The sequence below is a fragment of the Sminthopsis crassicaudata genome, chromosome 4, assembly GCF_048593235.1.
Source record: "Sminthopsis crassicaudata isolate SCR6 chromosome 4, ASM4859323v1, whole genome shotgun sequence".
In the NCBI taxonomy this organism is placed as follows: domain Eukaryota; kingdom Metazoa; phylum Chordata; class Mammalia; order Dasyuromorphia; family Dasyuridae; genus Sminthopsis; species Sminthopsis crassicaudata.
The window spans coordinates 395708001-395734657 of NC_133620.1; the positions used below are offsets into that span (position 1 = coordinate 395708001).

Consider the following 26657-nt stretch of genomic DNA (forward strand, 5'->3'; position numbering starts at 1 on the left):
GCTAAATAACTTAGTTCTATATAGTTTTGATCTATATTCTATTGAGCTGTGTAATTATCTTTTCAAATTTAAAAAAAAAAAAAGATATGTTCTTATACTGGCCCATGGCTAACAATAATAAATTCTGACTAGACTTGACCTAATGGGTTATTTTGCCACCAATATGAGAGAGAAAAAATTATGGGATAAATTCTTCCAAGCTGCCACTGCTACCAGAGGCCCAGTGATTACGGAGCCTTAGGCAGAGCATCTGAAGGCTTGATCCAGAGTAATTTACCATCTTTAACACTTCTTTGAACACATTTTTTAACAGGTAATTTCCATTTCTTCAGGTGCTATCAATAAGTTTTTGAAGTAGTTCCTACCAAAGCAATATTCCAAGGGGAAAAATATCATGGGAGGAACAGAGGAGGAAAGGGGAAAGCAAATACTTTCCTGTTCAAAGTTGAGGAATAAAAAGACTATACAATAGGGAAAACCTATGAGCATAAATGGTGCATGAAGTAACTGCATTATACCAAAGAATTATCTAATAAGTTTCATTTATCTCATTCTATATTTGTGAACAACTAATTAGATAACTTTGAATTTATAATCAAATAATCATTGTAAATAACTAGCATTAGGATATTCATCTGTTGCTTTGCAAAGGTATTTTGATATGTATTTTTAAAAAATTTGATCAGCATATATGTGACTGAGGCCTTTGTTAGTTTTGTGATAGTTACAAAACTGAATTCCTCAGGAAATTTATACAAAAGTAGAAAATGCCTTTTGAATCTGAGTCACTGAAAATGACCTATTAAAAACAAGGTCTCTATTTTTTCATATGTGGTAACATTGCAAAGCTTCAACCATAATCATCTTAATTGCTTGGGGTGGGGGAATATTGTTATTTCTAGAAAGTGAACGATTTTCATTGCTGAGCTCCCAGAATACATTTATGGCAAAGTTGAAAGAAGAATGCCGTCTGTTAGCCCAGAAATTGGAAGAAATCACAGACAAAAGCAGGTAAGCCAAAATAGGTCATATAATACTTTATTTGTGAGATTTCTATTATTTATCCTCTGAAAAGTAGAACAATCATTTTGTCTACTCTTTATATAATTAAATGGAACTGTCTCTTATGGATGCTAATATTCTTTAAAATAAATGCTATTCTCTTTTTGAATGTTTTGTATCTGCATTACTGGTTTTGCGTGTGTGTGTGTGTGTGTGTGTGTGTGTGTGTGTGTGTGTGTTGTCAATGTACCACCCTAAAACAGATACAAGAAATGGGTAATTACAGAAGAGAAAATTTCAGAAGGAAAATTATTTAGCAAAATATGCCAGTGCACAAAGGAGTTGAATATGTTATCAGTTTGTGGGAACTCTCAATTAATGTTGGTGGAACTCTCTCAACTGAAATACAAACCTTTATAAGTCTTAATAGATTAAAATTGTAATAATAATAGTAATATCTAGCATTTACATAGTACTTTAAGGTTTGTAAAGTACTTTACATACATACCTGCTCCTCACAATAACCCTATAGATAAATAATTAGGGTATTATTGCCTGAGACAGTGAGAAACCAAATAAGTGACTTGCCCAGGTTCATATAACTACAGACTTCAAAAGAGGGATATCAACACCAGTCTTCCTGATTCTGTCTATTGCCTCTCCTTTTTCAAAATATTCTTATAGAAACACAGTAAATATCTTACTTTAAAAAAGAACAACTTTATACCAAAATTATCAGCACTCTCTCCTAATGAACAAATAAGAAGTAACTTTTAGTCATATATTTCAGTTAATTGTGGGTGTTTCCTCTCAATAGAAGGGGGATATTTCAGAAACACAATCATTTCTGAAATGTGCTTTATTATGGAAGAAGCAACCAGAGAAATGCCAATGCTCTTTTGTAGCTTGTTATTTATTTGGACCTTTATGTGAATTATTTTTCATGCTTTTATAGCCAGCCATATGTTCCCAGAGAATATTTATTTTTCCTTGGTTAGATTAGGTACTATAATCAATCATTCAACAAGTATTTATTAAAGATCTTCTATACAAATCTAAGTACATTAGTTAAATAGAAAGAATTAATGCAGTTTTGAAGGTACCTGAGAAGAAACTGGGCTACCAATGCCAAATCTAATACTAGGTAACTGTTTGATCGTGTTTAAATCAATGAGCTTCCTTCTCATTTACAAAACAAATAGCTAATTCCTAAAATTCCTCCTACAGCAATATTTGCTAAATTTTTAGCTAATTTTTAAATGTAATTTGAGTATAAAAAGAATTTCATGGATTGTACAAAAATTCACTGAGCATTATAAAAGAGAAAGTCAAAATAAATGTTACATATAAATGTTACATAATGTAACAATCTGATAAAATAAAGCAGATAGTTCTAGAGATCTGCATCTCTTCCATTTTTTTTTCCAGAATATTTTCTCCCAATGTTTTGTGTATCCATGTTGAGAAAGAAAATTCCAAGAGCATCAGAACACTACTTCTTGATTAGAACATTTTTTTTCTTGAATATCCAACAACTACAAGTGGCAAACTAGCAAATGGCATCTCTCTTGGGCAGCTACAAAATCCAGGAGTACCAAAAGCCTTGCTCTTTCCTCTTACAAGGTCTGTGTATGATCAAAGTCCCTCATGTCTAATCAGACAATACAGTGATTGGTTTTGACTAATTAGAAAAGCATATGACTATCAAACTGATTTCAAAAGAAACTCAGGCAGGACACAAGGAATTCTGGAACTGGCATACTGTCAACCAGACATGGACCATATAGAAAGCATGTTAATTAGGGATGATGGAGAACAAGAAATGAAGAGATTTGCTTCTTCTTGTTGTTCAGTCATTCAATTGTGTCCAACTCTTCATGAGCCCATGGACCATAGCATTCAAGGACCTTTTATTCTCCACTATCTCTCACCATCTGAAGATACTTGTACCATTTTCATAGATTAATTAAAGATTTGGGTTTTTTTTTATGATGGGGCAAGGTCATAGGAATTCATTTATTTCTCCAAAGAAAAGACTAACATAAGAATCTCTAGTTGTTTTGGAGTTTTTTAGGTTGATTGATTGGAGACATTTGATTTACTTTCATTGATGCATGATACAAGCAACCATCAGAACATATATGTTATATGTAATTAACTTGAATCATAAAAATTCAAAAATCATGTTTGGAATTTTTAGCTCACTATATCTGAATATAACAATTTAAAATAGGGATGCTGCATTTCATTTGCTACTTCTTTCAAAAGAAATCAGTGAAATAATAACGGCAAAAATTCTGGTCAAAGGGATAATAACAGAATTTCAGGCAAGAATAATTATCAGGATCTTATGGGGATGCAGATTGGATATGCATCAGTTTCACAGAGATCTAGAATAACCAGGTGAAACTATTTCTAAGCCACCAAATATCCTTAATTATTAATATATCTCTCCCACCTTTTTCCTTATCTAATCTATTCATTTAAAAATTTGTGTCTTTCTCCCAGCCTCCGATTCCTTGTGGTCTTAATCTTGACTTTGTAGTAGTAACAATAAAAATAATAAGTAATGTTTACATAACATTTACTGTGTGCCAGAAACAATACAATTATTATCTCACTTGATCCTCACAACAACTCTAGAAGGTAGGTGGTGTTATTATTCCCATTTTACAGATGAGACCAAGGGAAACAAGTGTTAAATGACTTACCCAGAGACACACAGTTTAGGAAGTGTCTGAGACTGAATTTGAATTCATGTTTTCCTGACCACAGTCAAGGCTCTCTCCTTTTAAAAAGTATTTTAAAAGTGGTTTTTTGATTAATTTAAGCAATAATACATTTAATTTCTAAAATATACTGTGTATAATGCAGAATATGATTTGTAATATGAATGTATAAGATATATATATATTAAATCTGGTGGTATTTTTAGTGTTCACCTTTCTTGACTTCTCTATAATTTTAGCCATTGATAGCTACCTTCTCCTTTTTGCCTCAAATCTCACCTCAGTCCAATTCATCTTCAACAAAGCTGTCAAAGCAATTTTCCTTAAGTATATGTCTTATCCCAGCATTCACATACTCCACAGATTTCATATTCTCTATTATCTCTGGGATAAAATATAAAGTTCTCCATAATTCCACTTGTTGAAAATTTAGCTCTCATCATACCATATATCTATGATGTAAAGTTGTTGGATTTTTCCTCATCACCAAACACCCTTGATGCAAAAGAGATTGACTTTCGTTTTGGAAACATGTTTTAAAAAAAACACAACTTTGAGATGCCTCTAAAATTATAATAGCTAGCATTTATTTATGTGTAGAATTTTTTTTTTGAGGCAATTGGTATTAAGTGACTTGCCCAGGGTCACACAGCTAGGAAGTGTTAAGTGTCTCAAGTCAGAGTCAAACTCAGATCCTCCTGACTTCAGGGCTGGTCCTCTATCCACTACACTACCTGGTTGCCTCTATATATAGCATTTTAATTTGCAAAGTGCTGTATACATATTATCTTGTTTGATCTTCACAACAAAATTGGGAGATTGGTGCTATCATGATTCGCATTTTACTGATGAAGAAACAGAGGCAGACAATGGTTAAGTGATTTGCCTGGAGTCACACAGCTGGTAAATATCTGAGGCGAGATTTGAATTAACTCCAAATTTAACCCTCTAGTCTGTCACCCACTGCTTTATATTTTACAACCTCACAAAAAAGTACGTTTTTTCCACATTCCTATTTACTTGAGTAATTCTTTTCCCCTCTTAAGGAAATTCATTACGAACTGGGAATCATTGGATCATAGGATCATGATTTTGGTTTTTTCTGGAGGGGGGTCATCTTATCCAGCCCCCTTATTTTACAGATGAGAAAACCTTTACTTAGAGTCCCAAAACTCATGAATGGTAGAGTGGAATTGAAACCCTGCTACTCTGAACATAAACGCTGCATGCTTCCCATTGCACCATATCTCAATGTGACACCTGTATGCTTGAGTTGGAAGTTCCAGTTAGAACATTGAGTTTTGTGACCTTTTATTAATTCAGTTAACCTCTCTGAATCTCAGTGTTCCTATTGTATAATATCATGGATTATAAGAGCTGCAAGGGACCTAAGATGTCCTCTGGTATAACCTCTAATGAGGGAAATGATGTTCACACTATTTGTTTTGTAGAAGGGTTGTTTGAGAATCAAATACCAGTTAATGAAGAAGTGTTAAGTAATTTTGTTACAACCTGAGCCATTATTATTTTCATCCTGTCCTCTATCATCTTCTATAGCAAAGAAAGCAAGAATTCCAAACACCAAATTCCACAAAAACTAAATGTCAGTAAAAAGAGAGAAATAAAGAAAATGTAGTTTTCTTTCTTTCTTTCTTTCTTTCTTTCTTTCTTTCTTTCTTTCTTTCTTTCTTTCTTTCTTTCTTTCTTTCTTTCTTTCTTTCTTTCTTTCTTTCTTTCTTTCTTTTTTTAAGGCTATTCACCTGATTTCTGTGGATCTTTCTGTGGAATTTATATTTATGATTTTCAGAAAATGGGCCCAATTCTGCTTTTAGGCTCCTTAGGAGAAACATGTGTGAAGACTGAAATAGTCAGCATTGCATCAAAAGTCCAAGATTATTTCTTTTTTAAGATCGATTTTATTTATTTCTCTTTTTATTGTACAGGAAGGAAATCTGTATATATCCTATGCTTAACTTCAAAAGTGCCTTATATTCATTGCAATTTGAAATGAGACACATTTTATGGGTTTTTTAAAAAAATACATCAGACTTATTTGGCTTTCATATAAGTATAATTTATGGGAGATTGAACATAGGAAATAACCAGTAAGGGTTTGTTAAATGAATTAATGAGTTCTTTTAAAATTTCAACAGGCCAGTGCCCCAAAATATTTATTTTAGTGTAATAAGAGATTTCCTTCTAGATTTTCCTAAAGGTAGAATTTGATAAATTCTTATGAAAGGTGACATTTGTTATATACTTGTCATCAAAATAAAGCACATATGATTGCTTTTAAGACTTTCTTTCCCTTATTTCAGTGATACATTTCTATATTATCCACAGTCCATTACTACATAAGGTGATTCACACTAAATTAAATGATCTGTCTTACTAATAGATCTAGGCAGTTAAGTACATGCTTTTCAGAACCAGTAGGAAAACTGGTATATTGGACTTTTCATCTCCTTATATCCTCTATATTTTGCCACTCTTATGGTAGGCTGTGCGACAAAAGTATTTTGAGTTGGTTCCAATTATTAAGTTTTAGTAGCTTAAACCTGTACCATGACTTTTGGAACACTGTATATCTTCTTTCCCACCAAGGAAACCAACTGTATGTAACCTTCTTGAAAACTGACTTTGTCTTTTTATTTTATAGCTATCTGTACAAAGCACGGTGCTTCATACACACTAGGTGTTTAATCTCCAACATGGTACTACTCTCTGAAAGTCTCTATGGGTGCTATTCCTTTCTAACACTAAAATTATTTAAATATTCTATGTCCTGTATACATATAGTATATTTAATTTATACTTTAACATATTTAACATGTATTAGTCAACCTGCCATCTGGGGGGGAGGGGAAAAATTACAACAAAAGGTTTGGCAATTGTCAATGTTGTAAAATTACCCATGCATATATCTGGTAAATAAAAACTATTTAAAAATAAATAAATATTCTATGTCCTGCAGCCTCTGTGTGTGAGTGAAGTAGCAAAGTGGCATAGTATAAAGCTTCTTTATTATTATTATTATTATTATTTGTGTATATATGGCAATTGGGGTTAAGTGACTTACTCAGGATCACACATTTAGAAAGCATTAAGTGGCTAGATTTGAACTCAGGTCCTCCTGACTTCAGGGCTCCAACCCTGTGGGTCTGGGTCGTGACCCCATATGGGGTTGTGAAAAATTAGGCAATAGTAAAAGGTTTCAAATATTCTGCCAATATTGAATTCTTTAGTAAAATAAATGAAGCATATCCATCTTACTATTAAGCAAATTTGCTCTCATCTTTAATAAATTATATTTATACCAAAGAATTATTTTAAAATAAATTACTTTATGATTTATTATCAGCAAATGTTTGATTTGTGTTATCTATCATAGATAGATAGATAGATAGATAGATAGATAGATAGATAGATAGATAGATAGATAGATAGATATGCTTGTGGTCATGTAAAAATTTCTTGGACAAAGGGGTCTCAAGTGGAAAAAAGTTTAAGAAGTTCTGGTGTAATGGATAGAGAACCCTGAGAATGGAGCCAGGAAGACCGAAATATAGTCTTACCTTAGGAAGGACTGATTAGCTATGCTACTATTTACAAGTCACTTATGCTCTCTCAGTCTTGGCTTCCTCTTCTGTAAATTGAGATAAGAATTGGTTCAGTGCATAGAGCACCAAGCCCAAAGTCAGGAACATCTGACATCTGTTTTCACAGCGTTTTTATGAAGGTCAAATGGGTGAATGTATAAAAATTGCTTGGCAAACCTTTAAAAAGGTATTAAAATGCCAACTAGCATTATTTTATTAAATTCGTCATTTACTGGTATTATGTGAACCTATAAGAATAGACTCATCTAGCAAATATTAAAATTAAGTTTGTTTCAAAGGGAGGAAACATAATTTGCTGTCAGTCTGTCACTGTGGCTTTCCTTTATGAAATTCAGTTTATTTCTTCTCACCATTCACAAATATGAATCAGTAGTACTTTACATTGTTCTCAAAGTTAACATTAGAAGACTTTTGACCATTTAGGAGAGCATCTCTTCCAGCCAGAGGAAGATAAGCTTTGCTCTTCTGGTTACCCACCCCCTCCAACCCCACTTTTTAGTGTTTATAAATGCAAAAAAAAAGTCAGATAGCTGATGTCTCCATGGTTTTACTTCTTCTACTTTTTTTTTTTTTCTGTGATTGTCACTTTCTGAGTTGCTAGGCTTGTGGATTGATGTCTTATACTGCCCATTGTGTATTTGTGATTTGCGTTTTGTAATTAAGGGAAACAATGGGAGTCCATTGGGTCTCATTATATATAATGGTTGGTTTAATTTGTTTCACTTCTATCTTGTTAATTGTAAATTGATCATTAAGATTTGAATTCTAATCTGTCACCAGGGTTGTGAGTATTGAAGCTAGAGCAATGATCCTGGTTTTAATCACTGATGATGAGAAACAAATTTTATAATTTTGGTACATATTGCAGTTCATATATTTTAACACTGTATTTTATGATGTTATAAATATTGTTAAATGACTTTTAGTGTAGTTTTACTGTGTGGACTATAATGTATAAATTATATTACTGTTTTGGCAACAGTAGGTATCCAACTGTGTGAGTTTAATTGAAGTAAAGAACACACACTCGGTTGAACTATTTTTCCTGCATGTTTGGTTGATGTTATCTTGGGATAAAACAGAAATTACATTCTACAGCAGGAGAATAACGTTGGTCCATGAAAACTGTTACCAAAAAATAAACCATGATTTAAAAAGATAAAAATTAAGGTGATATAACACCCCTTAAAAAGCAATCATCGTAATTCTAATTATAGCAATAAAATATCTTACAACTCATGTTTATTGTAATTGTATTATAAATTTAGCTGTTTTATAAAAACATCAGAAAAACAAATTTATATATTAAAAACTTTAAAATAAACTAGATTTTCTCACAATAGTAGATTGTATAAAGTTTTAAAATACATGTACTCTCTATTTCCTCAAATATAGCTTTTAACTTGGAAAAATTGGCTGGTAAATTCAATCATTTCAATTAAATGACCCCATTAAATACATCTTATGAATGAGATACTGACTATGTTGGGTACTGGAGATGCAAAGATAAAACTAGACATATGCCTTGCTGTTGGGAAGCTTCTAATATAGAAGGAAAATAAGATTGGCACATAAGTAACTGTAATACAATTTAGAATATGTTAAGTTCAGAGAAGAAAACAACCATTGTGAGAAACCTGAAGGACAGAGATCCAACATGATCATATCACTTTACAAACATTATCACATTTGAACCAAAGATAGGCATTAAAGGTATTATTATTTCCATTTTATAGATTAAAAAAAATTGAGATAGAAGTGAAATGACTTTCCTGGGGTCACAAAGGTGATACTAGAGCCCAGGTTTTCTGACTCCAAATTCTGTACCTTTTCTCTACCTCATAATTAATGTCTGTAAGATATAGTTAAAGATCCAGATAGCTTCTCCCTTTCATTTATCCCTGCCACATCATAATTAATGGATTTGTGATTATTTGCTAATCTGTGAATTTTTTTTTGTGGTTGCTGTTGCTATTTTTGCTATTACTGAATTACATTGTGATAATAACTAGGAAAGTCCTGGCATTAATGAAAGATAAAAGTGAGGAGTCACTGGGGGATGAAAATATAGTTAAAACCCTGGTCATAGGTGCTTAATCTGAAAGACTTTGAGGTTTGGTGAGGACATTATTATCTGGATGGTTTTTGGAAAGGCAGTGACTTTCCAGTCCTCAATCCATATTAGCCAAATTTAATATAATGAAATTGGCATGAATAAATGTGATCTATTCACATATTCCTGCCCATACATTAGTAATTTGTAATTTTTGTCCACTTGGGGAATTCTCTTCCATCAAGCACCCCACAACCATCTTTGTTTTAGTAGATTAGTCCTAGGGAATTGAATTAAGCTGATAAATGTTAAGTGACCCACTTAACAAATAGCTACTAGGTGTCAGAGACAGAACCTTAAGTGTCTTATTGATTTCAATCTCAGCATTCTTTCCAATATTTCAGGTAGTGTTTTGGGTGAACTTTGCTGTGAATATATCTAAAGTTCTTTACTTGAGTTCAATTTTGGACATGTTGAGTTTGAAATACACGATTAATTCAGATGGAAATATCTAAGAAGCTTTTTGTGGTGAATGAGTGAATAAATTTAATGAAAAAGTTTTAAGTTCTTACCATGTTCTAGGCATAGATAGTCCTAATGGAGATTAAACAGAGCTGGAGATCAGTAGAGAGAGAGAGAGAGAGCATAGAGCTAGATGCATAACTGAGTGCCTCCCAAAATTAAAGTCATGGGAGCTGAGGAGATTGTTAATCAATATGCATTTGTTGACTGAAGCCGTTAAATACACAATCATCTGAAAGGGAGAACACTTGAGCAATTGGGGAGAATCAGAAAAGTCCTCAAATGTAGAAGGAGGTGGTGCTTGAATTGTCATGAAAGAAAAGTCAGGTTTTAATAGTGTGTAGCTGAAGCAGAGCAGATTCTGAGTATAGAGCTGGACTTCTTAATCTTTCCAGATTTTCACTAGAGAAATTTTTGCATGGCCATGGGCATATAGGTATATAAAATCTGTCTACAAATCAAACATTTACTACTAAAAAATCATAATTACATGCCCTCCACATTTAGTTATGTGACCCCATATGGAGTTATGACCCACAGTTTAAGAAGCTTTGGTATAGAGGATGGCTTATATAGAGTATGGAAGTAACGGAAAGAAGGGAATATCACCTGTGAGAAAGAGAAAGAAGGTCAATTTTGCTGGATCACAAATACCAGAGGGGAAGTAAAGAACAATGAAAGTGGAAAGTTAAATTGAGGCAAGACTATGAAAGGTTTTAATTCTAGAAGAAATATAGAGCCCCTGTAGTTGATTGTACAGGAGTGACCTAGTTAGTTCTTTGCTTAAGGGAAATCACTTTGGCAGTAGTAGTATGCAAGTTTGTTTGGAGTGGTAAGAGAGTTGACCTATTAGACTCTTTTAGGAATCTCAAGAAGTGATTAGGGCCTAAACTAAGATGGTAGTTGGATAAGGAAAGAAAAGGATGATAGGTGAGAGATGTTTTAGAGAAATGGCAAGATTTGGCAACTGATTTGACACCGTAGTGTGACGTGGAATGAAGAGTCAAAGAGAGGAGGCAGTACATAGAAGATTTAGAACTCAGTTTCTAAACTTTTTTTTTGTTTGTCTTGTGAACTCCTTTGGTGGTCTAGTAAAACCAATGGATCCATTCTCAGCATGTTTTTCTTTCTTTCTTTTTCTTTTTTCTTTTTCCTGAGGAGGCATTTGGGGTTAAGTGACTTGCCCACTGTTACACAGCTAGGAAGCGTTAAGTGTCTGAGAGCAGATTTGAACTCAGGTCCTCCTGACTTTAGGGCTGGTGCTTTATCCACTGCACCACCTAGCTGCCCCTCAGCATGTTTTCAATGAACAAAATAAAATACATAGGATTACAAAGAAAACATGTTATTTTGAATATGTATGTATTTTTTCTCAGTCAAGTTTTACAGACTTCCCTCGAATCTATCCAAAGATTCTTTAATGCTTCTTGGATCTCAAGTTCAGAACCCCTGACATTGATGAAATAGGCAGATAGGAAAGAGGAGAACCAAGAGAAAATAGAATCATGAAAATGCAGAAAGAGAGATGATAAGCAATGTCAAATGTTACAGAAAGGTCAAGGAAGGTGATAACTGAAAAAAGGCCATTGGATGTCAGGAGGACCTGAGCCTCACACATTTAACACTTCCTAGTTGTGTGATCCTTGGCAAGTCATTTAACCCAATTGCCTCAGGAAAAAAAAAAAGAATGGGTAAGGTTGGGGTTTAAATTGAATTTTGAAGTATAATCAAAAGAGGTGAAGTGATATATCTCTAAAATATAAGTATGTCTACCTCATAGGGTTGCTCTGAAGGCTAAATGATACTGTTGTTGTTTGTCCTTTGTTTTCGAAGAGGAACAGTGACATTGGTAAGATGATGTCTTGATTCCCAAGTGAAGTGGATTTAAGTGAGACAGAGCTGTGCAAACTCATCAGCCTCACTCTCTCCTCTGAAGTTTTCAGGAGTTCAGTGGCAAGACATGAGTCAAAATGATTGATGATGATGGTCCTTAAATGAAATTATGTAAACTTTAAAGTACTACATAAAGTCAGCCATAATAATAATGATTATTATAATATAATTATATATGTATTATTTTATGTTTATGATATATTTATTATAATGATCATCATCATTTGTTCTAAAGTTATGGTTTCATTGTTCCTGGTAAGAAAAATTCTTCTCTCACACCTTCACTGTAGATCAGTAACAACTCTACCCCTTAGAACCCTGAAGAGCTGTTTGATCTCTTGCCCAGGGTCAAAGAGCCAGGGTGTGTCAGAGACAGGTCTCCAACCCAAGTTTTCCTGACTCCAGAATCAGCTGCCTGTCCCCTGGACTGTGCTGGCCCCAGTTCTCTAAGATGCACTAGAGTTGCCAGTGTATGTTATTAGAAGGCATTACTATGCTGGGAGTTCCCTGAACAAATACTATCTCAGTTCTGTCCAAAAGAATGATATAACTATTATATGATAGATAGGAAAGGAGATAGTTTCATGCATATGGGATAGCTCAAACTAGGGGTTGCAGTTGAAAGGTAAAAGATTGGCTGGAGGAAGTCATTGATAAGTTAAGTTTGTTCAGGACACATCTAAATTCTTATCCCAACTTAGATGAATAGTTCAAGTTTAATAAATTCTCAAAAAAAGATTGCCCTAAGGCAGAAACTGTCTAAAAGAAAACTTTTTTAAAATGTTCATTATCATGAGAACTACTAATGTTTGATGAATGAGTTTTGAAACTTATTGCTCTAGAAATTAGGTGACATTTATTAGCTAAATATATAAAGAAAAAAATGTAGCCATGATGGCATCTGACCGATGGCTTTTAGGGTAAATATCTCATCCATTCATCCATCCATCCAGATGTTTTATCTTTACAGTTGCAAAGAACTTCAGTAAGCGTTGTAATATCCACTAATATTTCTGATTTATCACTCGTCTGCTCAGGTGAGACTTTTTAATTGACAAACTTTTTTTTTGCTTCTTTTAAGTAATGGAGTGTATGTTAACATGGAGAGTATTTGTAGAAGCTATCACTAGCTAAAATCACCTTTTTCTGATTTTACTTCTCTAGGTGTGAAGTTTCCCAGCTTAATGATGAAAACAAATACATGACAGACAAACTTGAAAAGCTGCAGAAACGAAATAATGAATTGGAAGATCAATGTATCCAGCACGGAAAAATACATGACAGAATGAAGCTAAGGTACTATGTTCTATTAATCAATCCTTATGCATTATATTGCCCTTATTATATTTGGAAAAAAACAAGATGATACTTGAAGAATGGTTGGAATTATATTTAAAAGAAGGCACTATATCATCATTGCCTATTAGTTGATGCTTGTCTATGCACAGGCTGTTCTTTTCCTATTTTACAATAGCAATTCCATTTTTGTTTTTTATCATTCACTGAAGGCTTAGAATAATACTCAATATGCATTGCTTTTGTAGGTTGATTTTACTATTTATCTGATTGTTCATTGAACAAATTATGTTCTTTGCCAATGAATAATTGATGGGATAACACCATTTTGACATGGACCAGAAGTTACTTTTCTTATTCAGCACGTGTGTTTTGTTTTAAACAAGCATGCTTTTGATTTGAGGGGTATAGTGGGTAGAGCAAGAAGGTTTTAGTTGAAATACCACTTGATATATTTATTACTTTTATGGTCAAAAACAAGTTACTTAGCTTCCTTATCTGCAAAATGAAAGAAAAATGTATAAAGTACTTCTCTGTCCCATTTGTTATGAAGTTCAGTGAGGTAACATAAGTTTTTAAGAGAACTATGGACTTGCTATTATTATCAGTATTATCTATTTTAAATTAGTTATTATGGGGCAACAAAATGATGCAATAGATAGAACATCAGCTCTAAAGTCAGGAGGGCCTAAGTCCAAATCTGGCCTCAGATATTTGTTAGCTGTGTAATTCTTTGAATAAGTCATTTAATTCTCTCTTGCCCCCCAAATAAAAAAAGTTATTTTAGATTCATATCAAAATACTTTTTTTAAAAACATGTTCTCAAAACTTAAAATTACTTAACAGTAATTTGATCTGTATGTCACCTTTTTTATAAGATCTTCCTGATATTCCCAAGTACTAGGAACTCCTTCCTCCCCAAATCTTTTCTGCTATTTTTCTAGTACTTAACACAGTGGCTGGCATATTGACACCAATCAGTGCTTATTGGTGGAGTGTTTGACTTCTGCTACATATGTAATATTTTTCCAAGTAATGTTACATAATGCATTTTGGATGTTCCATCCCTAATTAGTTTATAAACTTCTTAAGACCAAGGAATGTATTGAATTTCAACTTTGCATCTCCAACCTTGATGAATTCATGATTTTATTAGTAGATATATTATATGATATAGATCCCACAACTGCCACCATCTTACCCTCCTTCTCCTCCTCTGTGATTCTTGCCCATGTGTTCTCATAAAATCTTGATAGAAGAATGCCTGGAATGTTTTCTCATATTTCTTTTAGTACCTTCAATGTGATAATGTATCACTAGATATTCTATTTCTTGCTTGCCATTATTGCTACAAAATCAGCTCACCTCAGATAGGTCTTAAAGTCCCTTTTCATGCACAAATCACTTGCTGCTTATGCCCCTTTGTGTTCCTTTTGGGTTATTGCAAAAAAAAAATCAGGCAATATAATTAGAGAAATATTGGTATCCAAGAGATGGAATTTTATAACAACAAACCACAGGATTCAGCGCTGGAAGGAATGATTAGAGTCCATCTGGTAGGAATCTCTAATTTTGCAATGAGGCAGACAATGCTCAGAGAGAAGTGACTTGCCCAAGATCCTGTAGATGGTAAGAAGAACTAGACTTTGAACCTATATCCTCAGATTCAAAAATAAATGCAGCAATGTTTTTTTTACCTACCTACTATGGCCAAGGCACTGTGCTGGGAATTAGGCACACAGAGACAAAATGTGCTGATTTTTAACTGAGGGAATACAGTAGACCATACAGAGAAAAAAATACAAAGTATATGTGATATTATCCAAGGTCATTTCAAGAGAGCACAAGCCTCTGAAATGAGGGAATCAAGAAAAGTATCTTCTAGAAAGTAAAACCAAACTGTTTTGAAGGATTTTCAAACCAGATTGCTTTTCATTGGTTTCTGCTTTCTTACCATCTACTTGAGATCAGTTGTACCAAAAGAATAGGATTTATGCTTAGATTTGTGTAGCTTATTTCTGGCCCCAAAGTTTGTTGAATTTTTAACTTGTAATATTTCACTTAAAGTATTGAACAGTATCTTGGGTTTTTTGGTGAATAATTTATCAAATTTGTTACAGTCACTTTTCATTCTATTTCTGTCTTCTGAGCTGTTAACATCTTCACCCAGTTTAGTGTGCCTGCATTCATAATGAGCATATTCTCAATTCTTTAATCCGTATCATAGATAAAAGCAGTAAATAATATCTATCTCAGATCAGTCCTTGTGAGACTGCTCTCAGCATGTTACCTACATCTGTCACAGTTTTTCTCAGTTATTTCCCAGTGATACTGAACCATTGATTACTAGTCTTTGCTTATGATCCTCACAAATTTCTTCTACATTTTCTTATTTCCCTGAAGCCCTTGTTTCTGCCCTGCTCAGCCCCCACATTAAACTGTGTTCATCTCCTGTCATATTCCATCTTGAACACTGATGAAGTCTTACAGTACCAAAGGCTTACTTCCTAAGGATTACTTTAGTTATCTACATCTTGTATGTGTCATTCCCAGTCTTCATGAGGTACCCTCAGATCATTTTTTCCTCATGTGATGCTTTATTTTTTTTTTATTCTGAACTTAAATAACAAAAAAAGAACATTTTTGTAAAGCAGAAAATAGAGGATTTTCTATTAAACTGTGAATCTCCATTTTGAACCAAAGTATATGGCATCTACATATTACTTTGGAAACCATCCTACTTGTCTGTGCTTCCTTTTGTATTTCCATTCTCTTTAAAAGAGAACATTTTTAAAAATCTTCCAACAGTCCTTATGTTTTAGGCAATCATTATTGTATTGCTAAGCCCGTCTTTTCTCCTTTTCCTCAATGAAATAATAAAAAGTTAGGGGGAACAGTTCTTCTAAAATAATAAATATAGCCAAGCAAAACAAATCTATACACTGACTATATCCAAAAATGTATGTCTTCACCTGTCTATTGCTTCTTGGTCTGGAGGTGAAAAATACATTATAGATCCTTTAGAGACATGGTTGGTCATTACATTGATCTGAATTCTTGACCTTTAAAGTTGTTTTCTTTATACTTCAGTAGTCCTTGTATAAAATATTTTCCTAGTTCTGCTAATTTCATTTTGCATCAGTTCATGCTACCCAAGATTCTCTGAAATTAACTCCATCATTTCTTAGGACACAGTAGTGTTCCATTATCTTCATAGGACCAAATTTTTTCAACCATTCACTGACTGCACAAGACAAACTAAGACACTCTCTTGGTTTCTAGTCCTTTCCCTTTTTACTCCCTTTTTCAGAATAAGGAAATATGTTTTGATTTACAGGGAGCATAATTATTGAATAAGATTTACCACTTTCCTTTTTAAGATATTGATTATTTCTTACTTCATTTCTTTTGAGTATTTGTGTAGACCTATAGAAAACTCTTTTTTTCCCCTTTTGAGTATCTAATTGCAGTTGTTATGGGGTTGGGGTTAAAAAAAACCTTTTTTCAAGGAATTTCTATATTTGTAATAATTTTTGTATTGGGTTTGTTTTCTTTAATTTACTCAAATCTCCAGCTTTAGTTCCAGAGTTGAGATTTTACATCAGGGCAGACCTCTGTCTGCTATCTATATCATTTTTGGGCTTATAAACTCTGCCTAGTCCTACCTTGAATACCCAAGGTTCTTGAATTGTTCTCTACTTTTTAGGGTTAGAAGTCCCTAAATCTTTTTTTAAAGGTGAAAATAGCATCCTTTTATCCACTTCCAGTCTCCATAGCTCAGTCTGGATGCAAATGGCTCTTTCCATCACAAGTCTTTTGGAATTGCTTTGAATCACTTCATTGTTGAAGAGCCAAGTCCAGTTTATCATAACAAAATCTTTTTATTGCTGTGTACAATGTTTTCTTGGTCCCACTCACTTTATTTAGCATCAGTTCATATAAGTCTTTCCTGAATTTTCTGAAATCATCCCATTCATCATTCCTTATAGAACAGTAATATTCCCTAATATTCATACACCATAACTTATTCAGTCATCCTCCAACTGATGGGCATCCACTCAGTTTCCAGTTCATTGCCTCTACAAAAAGGGCTGCCATAAACAGTTTTGTACACATGGGGTTCTTTTCCCTCTATTATGATTTCTTTGGGATACAGATCCTGTAGAGACACTGCTGCATCAAAGGGTATGCAGAGTTTGATAGACCTTTGGGCATAATTACAGATTGCTCTCCAGAATGGTTGGATCAATTCACAATTCCACCAACAATGCATCAGTGTCCCAGTTTTCCCACATCCCCTAGATCATTTATCATTATCTTTTCTGTCATCTTAGTCAATCTGAGAGGTGTGAGTAGCTCAGAGTTGTTTTAATTTACATTTCACTAATCAATAGTCATTTAGAATGTTTTATTATATGTCTAGAAATGGTTTTAATTTCTTCATCTAAAAATTATTCATATCCTTTGACCATTTATCAATTGGGATACCCTAAATCTTGAGACTTAATGCTTAGAATAGTCAGGAATCTTTGGTGTTTCAGGGCAAAGTGTTAGGGATCTTACATAACTTTGCCTTCCTTTGTCCCAATGTGAAGGCTGCATCTCTCTTCTGGTTGGGTGCTGCAGCTCTCTGACCCATCTGGAGTTCTCATCCTGGGGTTTTCTGAGACTTTCTTCAGAGGTCCCTCATTCTTTTTTGTCTCCAGACATTTTGTCTCATAGGCTGTGTATGTATCTCTAGCCCTCCTCTGGTTGCAGCAGAAGGCAGACCTCATTTTATGGCAACCCCTTTTCCTAAGGCTATCAGGCTTCTGTGTGGTTATCTATGGGTTTTCACCAGACTTCTTGATCATTATTTAGTCGGCTATAAACTTTAAGGTTTTGCTGGAGCAAGCACATGGGAACTAGTTAATAGTCTGTCTTTCCTTCAGGCAGCCAACTTAGCCAAAAACACTTCTGTGAAATCTGTGCTCTCCATTCTTGAACTGATTCATTTTCCTCTTCCTCCAAAATTCCACTTGAAATTCACCTCCAGGACAAAGCCTTCCTTAACAAATCCTGAGCCAGTTTATTCTATTGGTCCATTAACAGAATTTCAGGTGCATTTACTTAGGTGCCCTCTGAATTCATGTGTGTATGTGGATCTACAAGGAGTCATTTTCTTTTTAAATTGCAATTTACTTTTCAAGTTTTTGAGGGCAAAGACTATGTTTTACTTCCTTTTATTCTTAATGATGAATGCTAGATTTTTTGGAGTCAATGCTAAATAAATCCAAAAGGATGACTGCACACATACCATAAATAATAATCAGATGATTTTACATAGTGTCCCTATGGCACTACTTAATTATAATGGAAAGAATGTTAAATGTGTGCTCAGGAGTCTTGGTTCAACTCTGAACTTTTTCTGGCTTTATGCCTAAGGACAATCCATTTAATTTTTCTGAATTTGTTTCTTCATCTGTTAAAAGGGGATATAACTAAGAGTGTGCTGATAAATGTTTAGCAACAAAACTCTCTGGGAACAGAAATGTATTCACACACATTTTTAAATTTATCTTCATTATTAACAAAATAATAAATCAAGACTTGACTTGTAGCATTTGCCAATTTCTGAATTAAAAATGTCCACTCTGAAAACTTAAACAATTGGCTCTCACAAGCCAAACAGAACTGGGTCCAGAGCACCCTCCTAGATCTAATACTTTTGCAGCACTTTGAGTTAGAGTTGTGGTGATTAAAAAATGTTTGTTTAACTTTAAAACACTATTATATGTTATATTCTTAGTACCATAGATTAGAGCTACTCTAGCCCAAATCTTTTATTTTATACACAAGAAAACTGAGACCAACAAGAATAGATAAATGAATTGTCCAGAATTATAGCAGCCAGACAATCAAATGGAAAGCCTGAGATTCCAATGCTCGTGCCCCCACAGTGTTGCTGCCCCATGTCAGATCTTTGCCTGGCCTCTAGGTTTTTCTGTCTTTTCGGGCAGGAGTTTGCTAGTTTGTGAGGTGTTTTTTTAAATAAAATATTACTTAATGAAATACATGAAAATTAGATTTTAAAAATATCTTTGAATTTTAAAGATAATAATGTATTTTTGATTTTTTCCCTCTTTTCCCTCTTAAAGTTTTTTTTTTTTTTTTGGTGACATTGAAATGTCAGTTTTTACAGAGGGAGAGAGCTGTAGTGAAAGGATATAAATAGGATGGGGATTGTTTATTCTTTTAGTCTTTTTGAACCTTGTGGCTAACACAGGTAGGTACTTAATGAAGGCACATTCATTGAAATATTTAGAAATTTTTGAAGCATCCCAAAATATAGTCAGAGGCAGAGACAGCACTTTTGAACTTAATTATTCTCATGCATGTATTTTTCACTTTGCTGAGGAAAGAAGTATAGTTGTGAGTCATGAAGCTTTTGACCAATTAAAAACTTCTAAGTAATGTGCTCAGAAAATCACTGGGCCTGGATTTGGGTTTATACTAGTGGCTTTTTCTGGAAAAGGCTTCAATATAGTTGGTGGTTTTCGTTTTGTTTTGTTTTGTTTTTGTTTCTGATATGATGGCCATGAAAGGTTTAAATTCCCAAATCAAGTACTTATAGCATTATCTATTGCATTAGAGGTAATGGGGCATACTGTGGAGCAGGGGTTCTCAAACTACAGCCTGTGGGCCAGATGTGGCCCACCTGGTAATGGCAAATGGGCTGAGGGGCAGAGACAGAGTGTGAGTTTTTGTTTTTACTATAGTCCGGCCCTCCCACAGTCTGAGGGACAGTGAACTGGCCCCCTATTTAAAAAGTTTGAGGACCACTGCGAGTATACCAATATTTTTTCCCCTTATTATATAAGAAAGGAATTTTGAACAGACTAATTGATGTCTAGCTACTCTTGAAGGAAAAAAAAACAACAACACGAATGCGTTATTTAGTTTTTGTTTATTTAGTAGAATGCACATATATGTGGAAAAGAAGTAAAAAGTTAGAGTTTGTTTTTCTTAACCATGGAATGCAAAGTTGATGCTGATAGAGATTTATATAGATCAATTTCAGTTTTAGATGAGCATCTCTTTTTGATCCCAAAAAAATTCTTCTGAGATTAGAAGCTATTTTTTTAAAGCTATTTTCCTGGAGGGGAACAGAATTTCTATAAAAGAAAATGGAGAGTTGTGTGCTTTTCTTATTGCAGAAGGAAAACGCACTAGTTTGATTAGAAAAAGATATTTTTTAAAGGCATCTCTTTTAACAGAAAGCATTAAAGTGGCATTTCAGTTACTCTTTTCTAGAAAATGTAAATTGTAATGCTTATTTGCTAGCCAAATGTGACATTAAAATAAAATAGGTATCCATCTAAATGATATATTACTGACACTTGCTGCTTAAATGGAACTCAAGCAGCCTGTCTTTTGCAAATTGTGGGGGCAGAGCATTGGATTAGTTAGTATTTAGATGCCAAATGTACAATTTATGTTATATTATTATGTTGTTTTCCAAATTTATCTGTACCTTCTTTGTGTCTTTTCCCTTCCCTATTTTCACATCATTTGATCTCTTACTGTTTCCAGCTTTTCAAGGAAAGAAGTAGAGCTCTTTCAAAATTAAAACCTCATTAAAAAAAATGAGCTTTTAGTTCCTAAAACATTTCATTTTACAACAGTTTCTGATCCCATAAGCCCACAATAATATCCATGGTATAGATTTGGGTATATAATAATGATATTACTAAGTGATTTCTCATATTATAAAGCAGAGATAATTTTTATGGATTTCTCTGCAATTTCTGGTAGCTGAAGTTGGAGTAAATATCATTATAATCCAGGGACTTTTCATATTTAGAAAAATGAGGTTAGAGTTAAATTTACCTTTGATTATAAAAAAAAAAACTAAAAGTAGACTTTGCTCTTCATAAAGCATAAAGTCTTGGTGAAAAGAAAATTATGTGTGTGAGCTAAGGTTAGATCAGTTTGGACAAGCATTCTAGAAAACTTCCCTACCAGCTTAATGATGTGTGGTGTCCACGAAAAAAACAAAACAAAACAAACAAACAAACAAAAATTGGTATCAAGAAAAGAGGAAATACAATACAATAAAGCAAAACTTCTGAGCCAAGTATTCTTACTGGTTGCATCTCTAAGTCTATGTCTCTTACTTTCTCATTGCTTTCATAATTCTCAATAATAGTTCACTTTTTTACTTTTATAAAATTATTAAATATTTGACTTAGCTCTTTAGGATTTTGAAAACTTAATTCAGGCAAAATAGGTTAATAGGAATTTTTGTTTACTCCCCTGAATCTGAACTGATAATCTTGACTATCCTTTTCTAGGAGAGAAGAGAGGTCATTTTAAATGTTGAAGTATTATTTAAAACATCTCTTTTCAGTTACTAAAATGTCACTATTATGGGAGCTTCCATCATCCTCTAAAAATTATTCTGTAGCTTTGTGGTAAGGTGTGTATGCACTAAAGAGTTTATCACATCATTAAGCAGAGGTTTTTTTTTATATCTAAGATTCTGATAACTAAGGTTAAGAGGATCCTACAGGATTTGGGGCAGATGTAGCTATCCCTAAGGCATCAGTGGTTGTAATTTAACTATAAAAACGTTATAACCATCTGGGTCACAAGACAACTGGAGTCTGCTCTTTCCTGTTACTATAAATAAGAAGGAGATTTATTTTCCTTTGTAGACATTGGATTTATAAAAATGAGATATGTTTGAGCTTGAACTCTGAGCCAAGAGGCTCGGCTGTGTTTGCACCTTCCATTGAAATGCTGTAACAACCCTGCCTCCTCCATGTCTACATTACACAATATGTGCCTCATTTTATATGGGTTTTACCTTTAGGAGAGAAGGCAAATTTTTCATGACTAACCTAATCCATAGATAGAAAGAATATTTGGCTTTGCAAATGGATAGTTATCATTGCTACAAAAACTTGTTCTCCCAATAACATGATTTAGCCGTCTTTCAAAATGAAATTAAATGACCCCAAAGTAACTGTGTCAAAGAGTCTTTTATCAGAGGAAGTTAGGCTGATTTTCTCATCCCTGACAAAAGCTTGCTCATTTGAAAAAAAAGCAGCCAAACAAACTACCCTTCCTTCTCTGTATAACTGCTTCTCCTATACCTCCACAGTTGGAGATATTTAGAATTTTTGCTGATTTGCCTGGCATCTGTCCAGCAAAAGAGACCATTAAAATTCAGATCCTTTCTCAATAATTGGGACAATCAATTTGCATTAAGCTAGCAATTATAATTTTATGTACAATTTAAATTCTATAGAAAATAATCAGTATGAAATAAAGAAGGACACTCATTCTAATGCAAAGAGGTATCTTTATAATCTGTGTTAAACAAATCTTTCCTATTTTGAAAATAGTTCCCTTATTATCTTTGGCATGGGATGATTCCATTGTGTTTTAATTTGTTGTGGAGGCAGCTATGTCACCATAACTATATGTTTGATAAGAATATGGTTTTCCCTCAGTTTCCCAATTTCCACAGAAAAGAGGATAAAAGAGTGAAGTAGATAGTACCATTCTATTCTATCTTATATATTCTGATCTTTATAACAAAAGCAAGCTCAGAAAAAGCATTTATGTAGGATTGTGGGATGTTTGGCCCCTCTGCTGCTGAAAAATTATGGCAGTCCTTGTTTATTATTGCTATTTTAAAATAGACTAAAAATGCATTACTTAAACCAATATTTTACACTGCTTTCAAGGAAAAAATATTCTCTAATGAGGTCATGGTTGGGAAAAGATGGGGAGATGATGGAGAAGGTTGGTACCCACAATTGTGTGGCTTTGAAAATGGGATACGGCAATGGGAATTCTTCATCTCTACATTATCCTACATTGCAGAAAAGCCCTATAGCAGAAGTCAACAATCAGAATTCAGCATTTTCATGCTACCAGTTATTTATAGTTTTGATTTTTTGTAGTGTTATTTGGAAAATATTGCATGCTAGAGGAAATATTATTAGGCAATATGGAGTAAAATAATGGAAACAAAGAAAACAAATTCTGTCAGAGCTTGAGCTCATACTTGGCTTCTGCTGTCTGTTTTCATACATGTTCTAGAATAGAAATCGGATGTTTAAAATTTCTCTCTCTCTCTCTCTCTCTCTCTCTCTCTCTCTCTCTCTCTCTCTCTCTCTCTCTCTCTCTCTCTCTTTCTCCTCCCTCCTATTTCCCCTTTCATTCTCTCTTCTCTTTCTCTCTGCTCTTATCCCTCCTCTCCCTCTTCAGTATTAATTGGCTTGCTATTTTCATTATTTTTTTATTTATATCCCCATTTTAAAAAATTTGTATTTTGTAAAAGATAGCACATTAATTTTTAATGACATATTTTCAGCATCTTGGAATAGCTGAATCATAAAACAAACTTGAAGATGATATACAATCCAAGACAGGATATAAACTGAATATTACACTTATGTTATATTTTCCCACTGTCATACTAAATTAAATGGCAAATGGCTGTTTGGAAAGCTAATGTATATTTTTATTTGAGCCTCTTGCCTTTGTACATGAATCCAGTTTGCATATTTTTGTAGCATAATGGGCATGTTAGAAATATTTCTGTCTAATTCATAATTAAAATGAAAAGAATTATGCAAGTCATGCATCATTTAAAACAAGATTATTACTAATAATTTTCTGATGATTTGGAAACACATTTGTTCAAGAAACTACCTTCTCCAGAAAGACTCATTATTTTGATTATATTTTTTCTGCTGCCTATTTGCACAAAGCTATTCCTGTTTCTTTAGGTTTATTTTTTCCTTGTATATGCTCCTTTTGAAAAAGAATTGTTCAAAACAAATGAAGCTTTCACCTAGAAATCACTTAGAAATTTTTTTGGCATTCTCTGTTATTATTCCCCGAGCTATTGCATTCTATAAGTTGCAGTGTAAAATGTAAATCAGTAAGAGCTTCAAATGAGTTGGTTTAAAATGCCATTTACTTTCTCTTGGACATGGATTTTTCAGCCAAACTTTAGGTTTTGTTAACTGTAGGAAGTTAGGAAATGGTTGATTTTTCGGGTTTTTTGTGTCAACTTTGAAATATCCAGATAATTTATTTATTTATTTGTTTGTTTGTTTGTTTTTGCTGAGGCAATTGGGGTTAAATGACTTGCTGAGGGTCATACAGCTAGGAAGTGTTAAGTGTCTAAGGTCAAATTTGAACTCAGGTATTCCTGACTTCAGGGCTGATGCTCTATCCACTGTGCCATCTAGCTGCCCCTTATTTTATTTTTCATAAGAATATATATATATATATATGTATATATTTATATATATGTATAGTTGCTCCCAATTATCTCACACACCCACAAAGAATATATGATTACTCTTATAATGAAAATATTTTTCTTAAAGATTTTATTCTTTCGTCACTTCTCTAAATGAAACAAATGTTTGAAAAGAATACTAAATGGCCTTGTCTTTGCAGGATAACTAGCTTGGTCTAACTAGCTCAGTCCCTTAATTTTAAAAAAAGGAAAATGTGACCAAGAGATGTTAAATGACTTGTCTATTACACAGGAAGGTGGGTAGAGCCATAGTTGGGTCTCCTGACTCACAGTACAGTGTCTGTTTTATACTGATTGATACTCACATTGATCTTATGACTTAAATTTTGCATAGTTCTTTCCAGACTATAAGATTTCTTAGGAACAATCCAACAGGGAAAAAAAAGAAGGCAGGGAGATGGAAAAGAATGTCCCAGTGAGACATGGTCAGGATGGGAGTTCAACTGGGACTGAGGCAGATGAGAATTAGATTACTTTCAGAGGGAATTCCAAAATCAGACAAGTCAGCTTTAAGTAATGGCCAAAGTCTGAATTTCCTAGGACTAGTTTTCCTATTAAATCTATAGAAGGCCTTTCAGCATAGTTTTCAAATGCTTTTACTAATGGGCAAGTCATAGTCCCACCATCATGTGACAGCTATACATCTATAACACCATTTCCCAATCAACATCAGAATGTCTTTATTAGAGAGCTGAGGGGAGGTCATTGTTTCACCGGGAAGAATTCAGTCCAATATAATTCAGATTAAGTCCTAGAAGAGGCCTTAGAAACTATCTGGTCAAATCTTTTTATTTATTTGTCTACTATATATAAGTCACTTTTATACACAATGCAAAGTGACCTTACAGGCCTGCTCTGGAGCACAATGTCCCTGACTAACAGGGGGAAACTAGTTGTCTGTTTCCCTGCAGAAAATCACTGCAGGACCTGTTACTATGAGACCTCATACAGGTAGAAAAGCCAAACAGGCTCAAAAGAGGATTTAGAGAAATTAATGGATTATAGCTGGTTATTAAAAGGATTTGTAGATATCTCCTAACCTATGAGGATGTGTCATGAAAGGCCGTGAACAATCCCCTAAGGCTACTTTGGGGAACAAAATAGAAGATTGTTCATGGATCTAATCCAATGTAACATTCTTTATGGCTATGGAGAATGTCATTCCATCTATCATCTCTTTTTTTTTTTTTTTTTTTTTTAACTACCTCTTCCCACTTCTCCACTCAACTTGTTTTTACTGTTTCATTTAGCAAACCATTTATGCCTAATGTCTTCACAAAAATGGATAGTCTTTCATGTCACAATAGAATTGTTAATCATTACCATGTCACCATTTATATTACCAGATTACTGCATATCCTGAGTCACTCTTTTCAAGCTTATACCAACTCTTTCAAGATCTCTTAGGATTACTTTAAGATTTTGTGATCGAGTTTATAGTTACCTAAATGTAAGAGAGGATAGTGACATACATTCTACTTAGAATCTTTGGATGGATGGAGAATGAATGAATGAGTGAATGGATGGGTAGGTAGATGAAAGATTGCATAGATTCATTGATTATACTTCCCTTATCTCACGCAGAAATATAAATTGCCTCTGAGTGAGAGTAACAAGGCCGTGTTATATTTAACTCCTAGCTAGACCCAAGAACTGATCAATGCACTTGTAGACATTGTAAATCAAGAACTAGTCCAGACTAGCAGTGGACTTGGACTAGCTTTTGGGCACCCTGACCTATTCTAATTTAGACTTTTATCTCAGAGATGAACCTGCATCCATCTAAAATTTGGGGGTACTTTGATTCTGTACGTTACCACTCCATTTGTCTCAGATTTCTGTTTCTGACAAGAGGGGCACTACATTCCACAAGAAAAAAATCGATTATTTTAGGGTTCTTGGAAGTTTATTCCTATAGTATTAAAAACAGTATATGAAGCAGAATTTTGTAATGGTAAGAGTGTAGTGCTGTGCTTGGAATCTGCATAGTCTATGTGCAGATCTTTCTTCTGGTGCTTCTTGCTATGGAACTGTAAAAAATTCTTTTAACTTCTCTGAATCTCAAGTGTGAAATGAGCAGATTGGACTTAATGGCCTCTGAGGTTCTTTTCAAATCTTAAAAGAAAGACATTATTAAGAATGCCTGAATATATTACAATTAAGAATATAGATTTAAGTTTCATGGGAATGCTTGAACTGAAAATGCTGTAAATTAA

General features: G+C 33.7%; 1 protein-coding gene across 1 annotated transcript in view; it reads left to right on the forward strand.

The window, feature by feature from the left end:
- SDCCAG8 (SHH signaling and ciliogenesis regulator SDCCAG8) overlaps window positions 1-26657 on the forward strand; it is a 246686-nt gene that overhangs the window by 162986 nt on the left and 57043 nt on the right. The window contains 2 exon segments of the mRNA XM_074262533.1: window positions 903-1011; window positions 12984-13115. Coding sequence (XP_074118634.1) covers window positions 903-1011; window positions 12984-13115 — 241 coding nt within the window.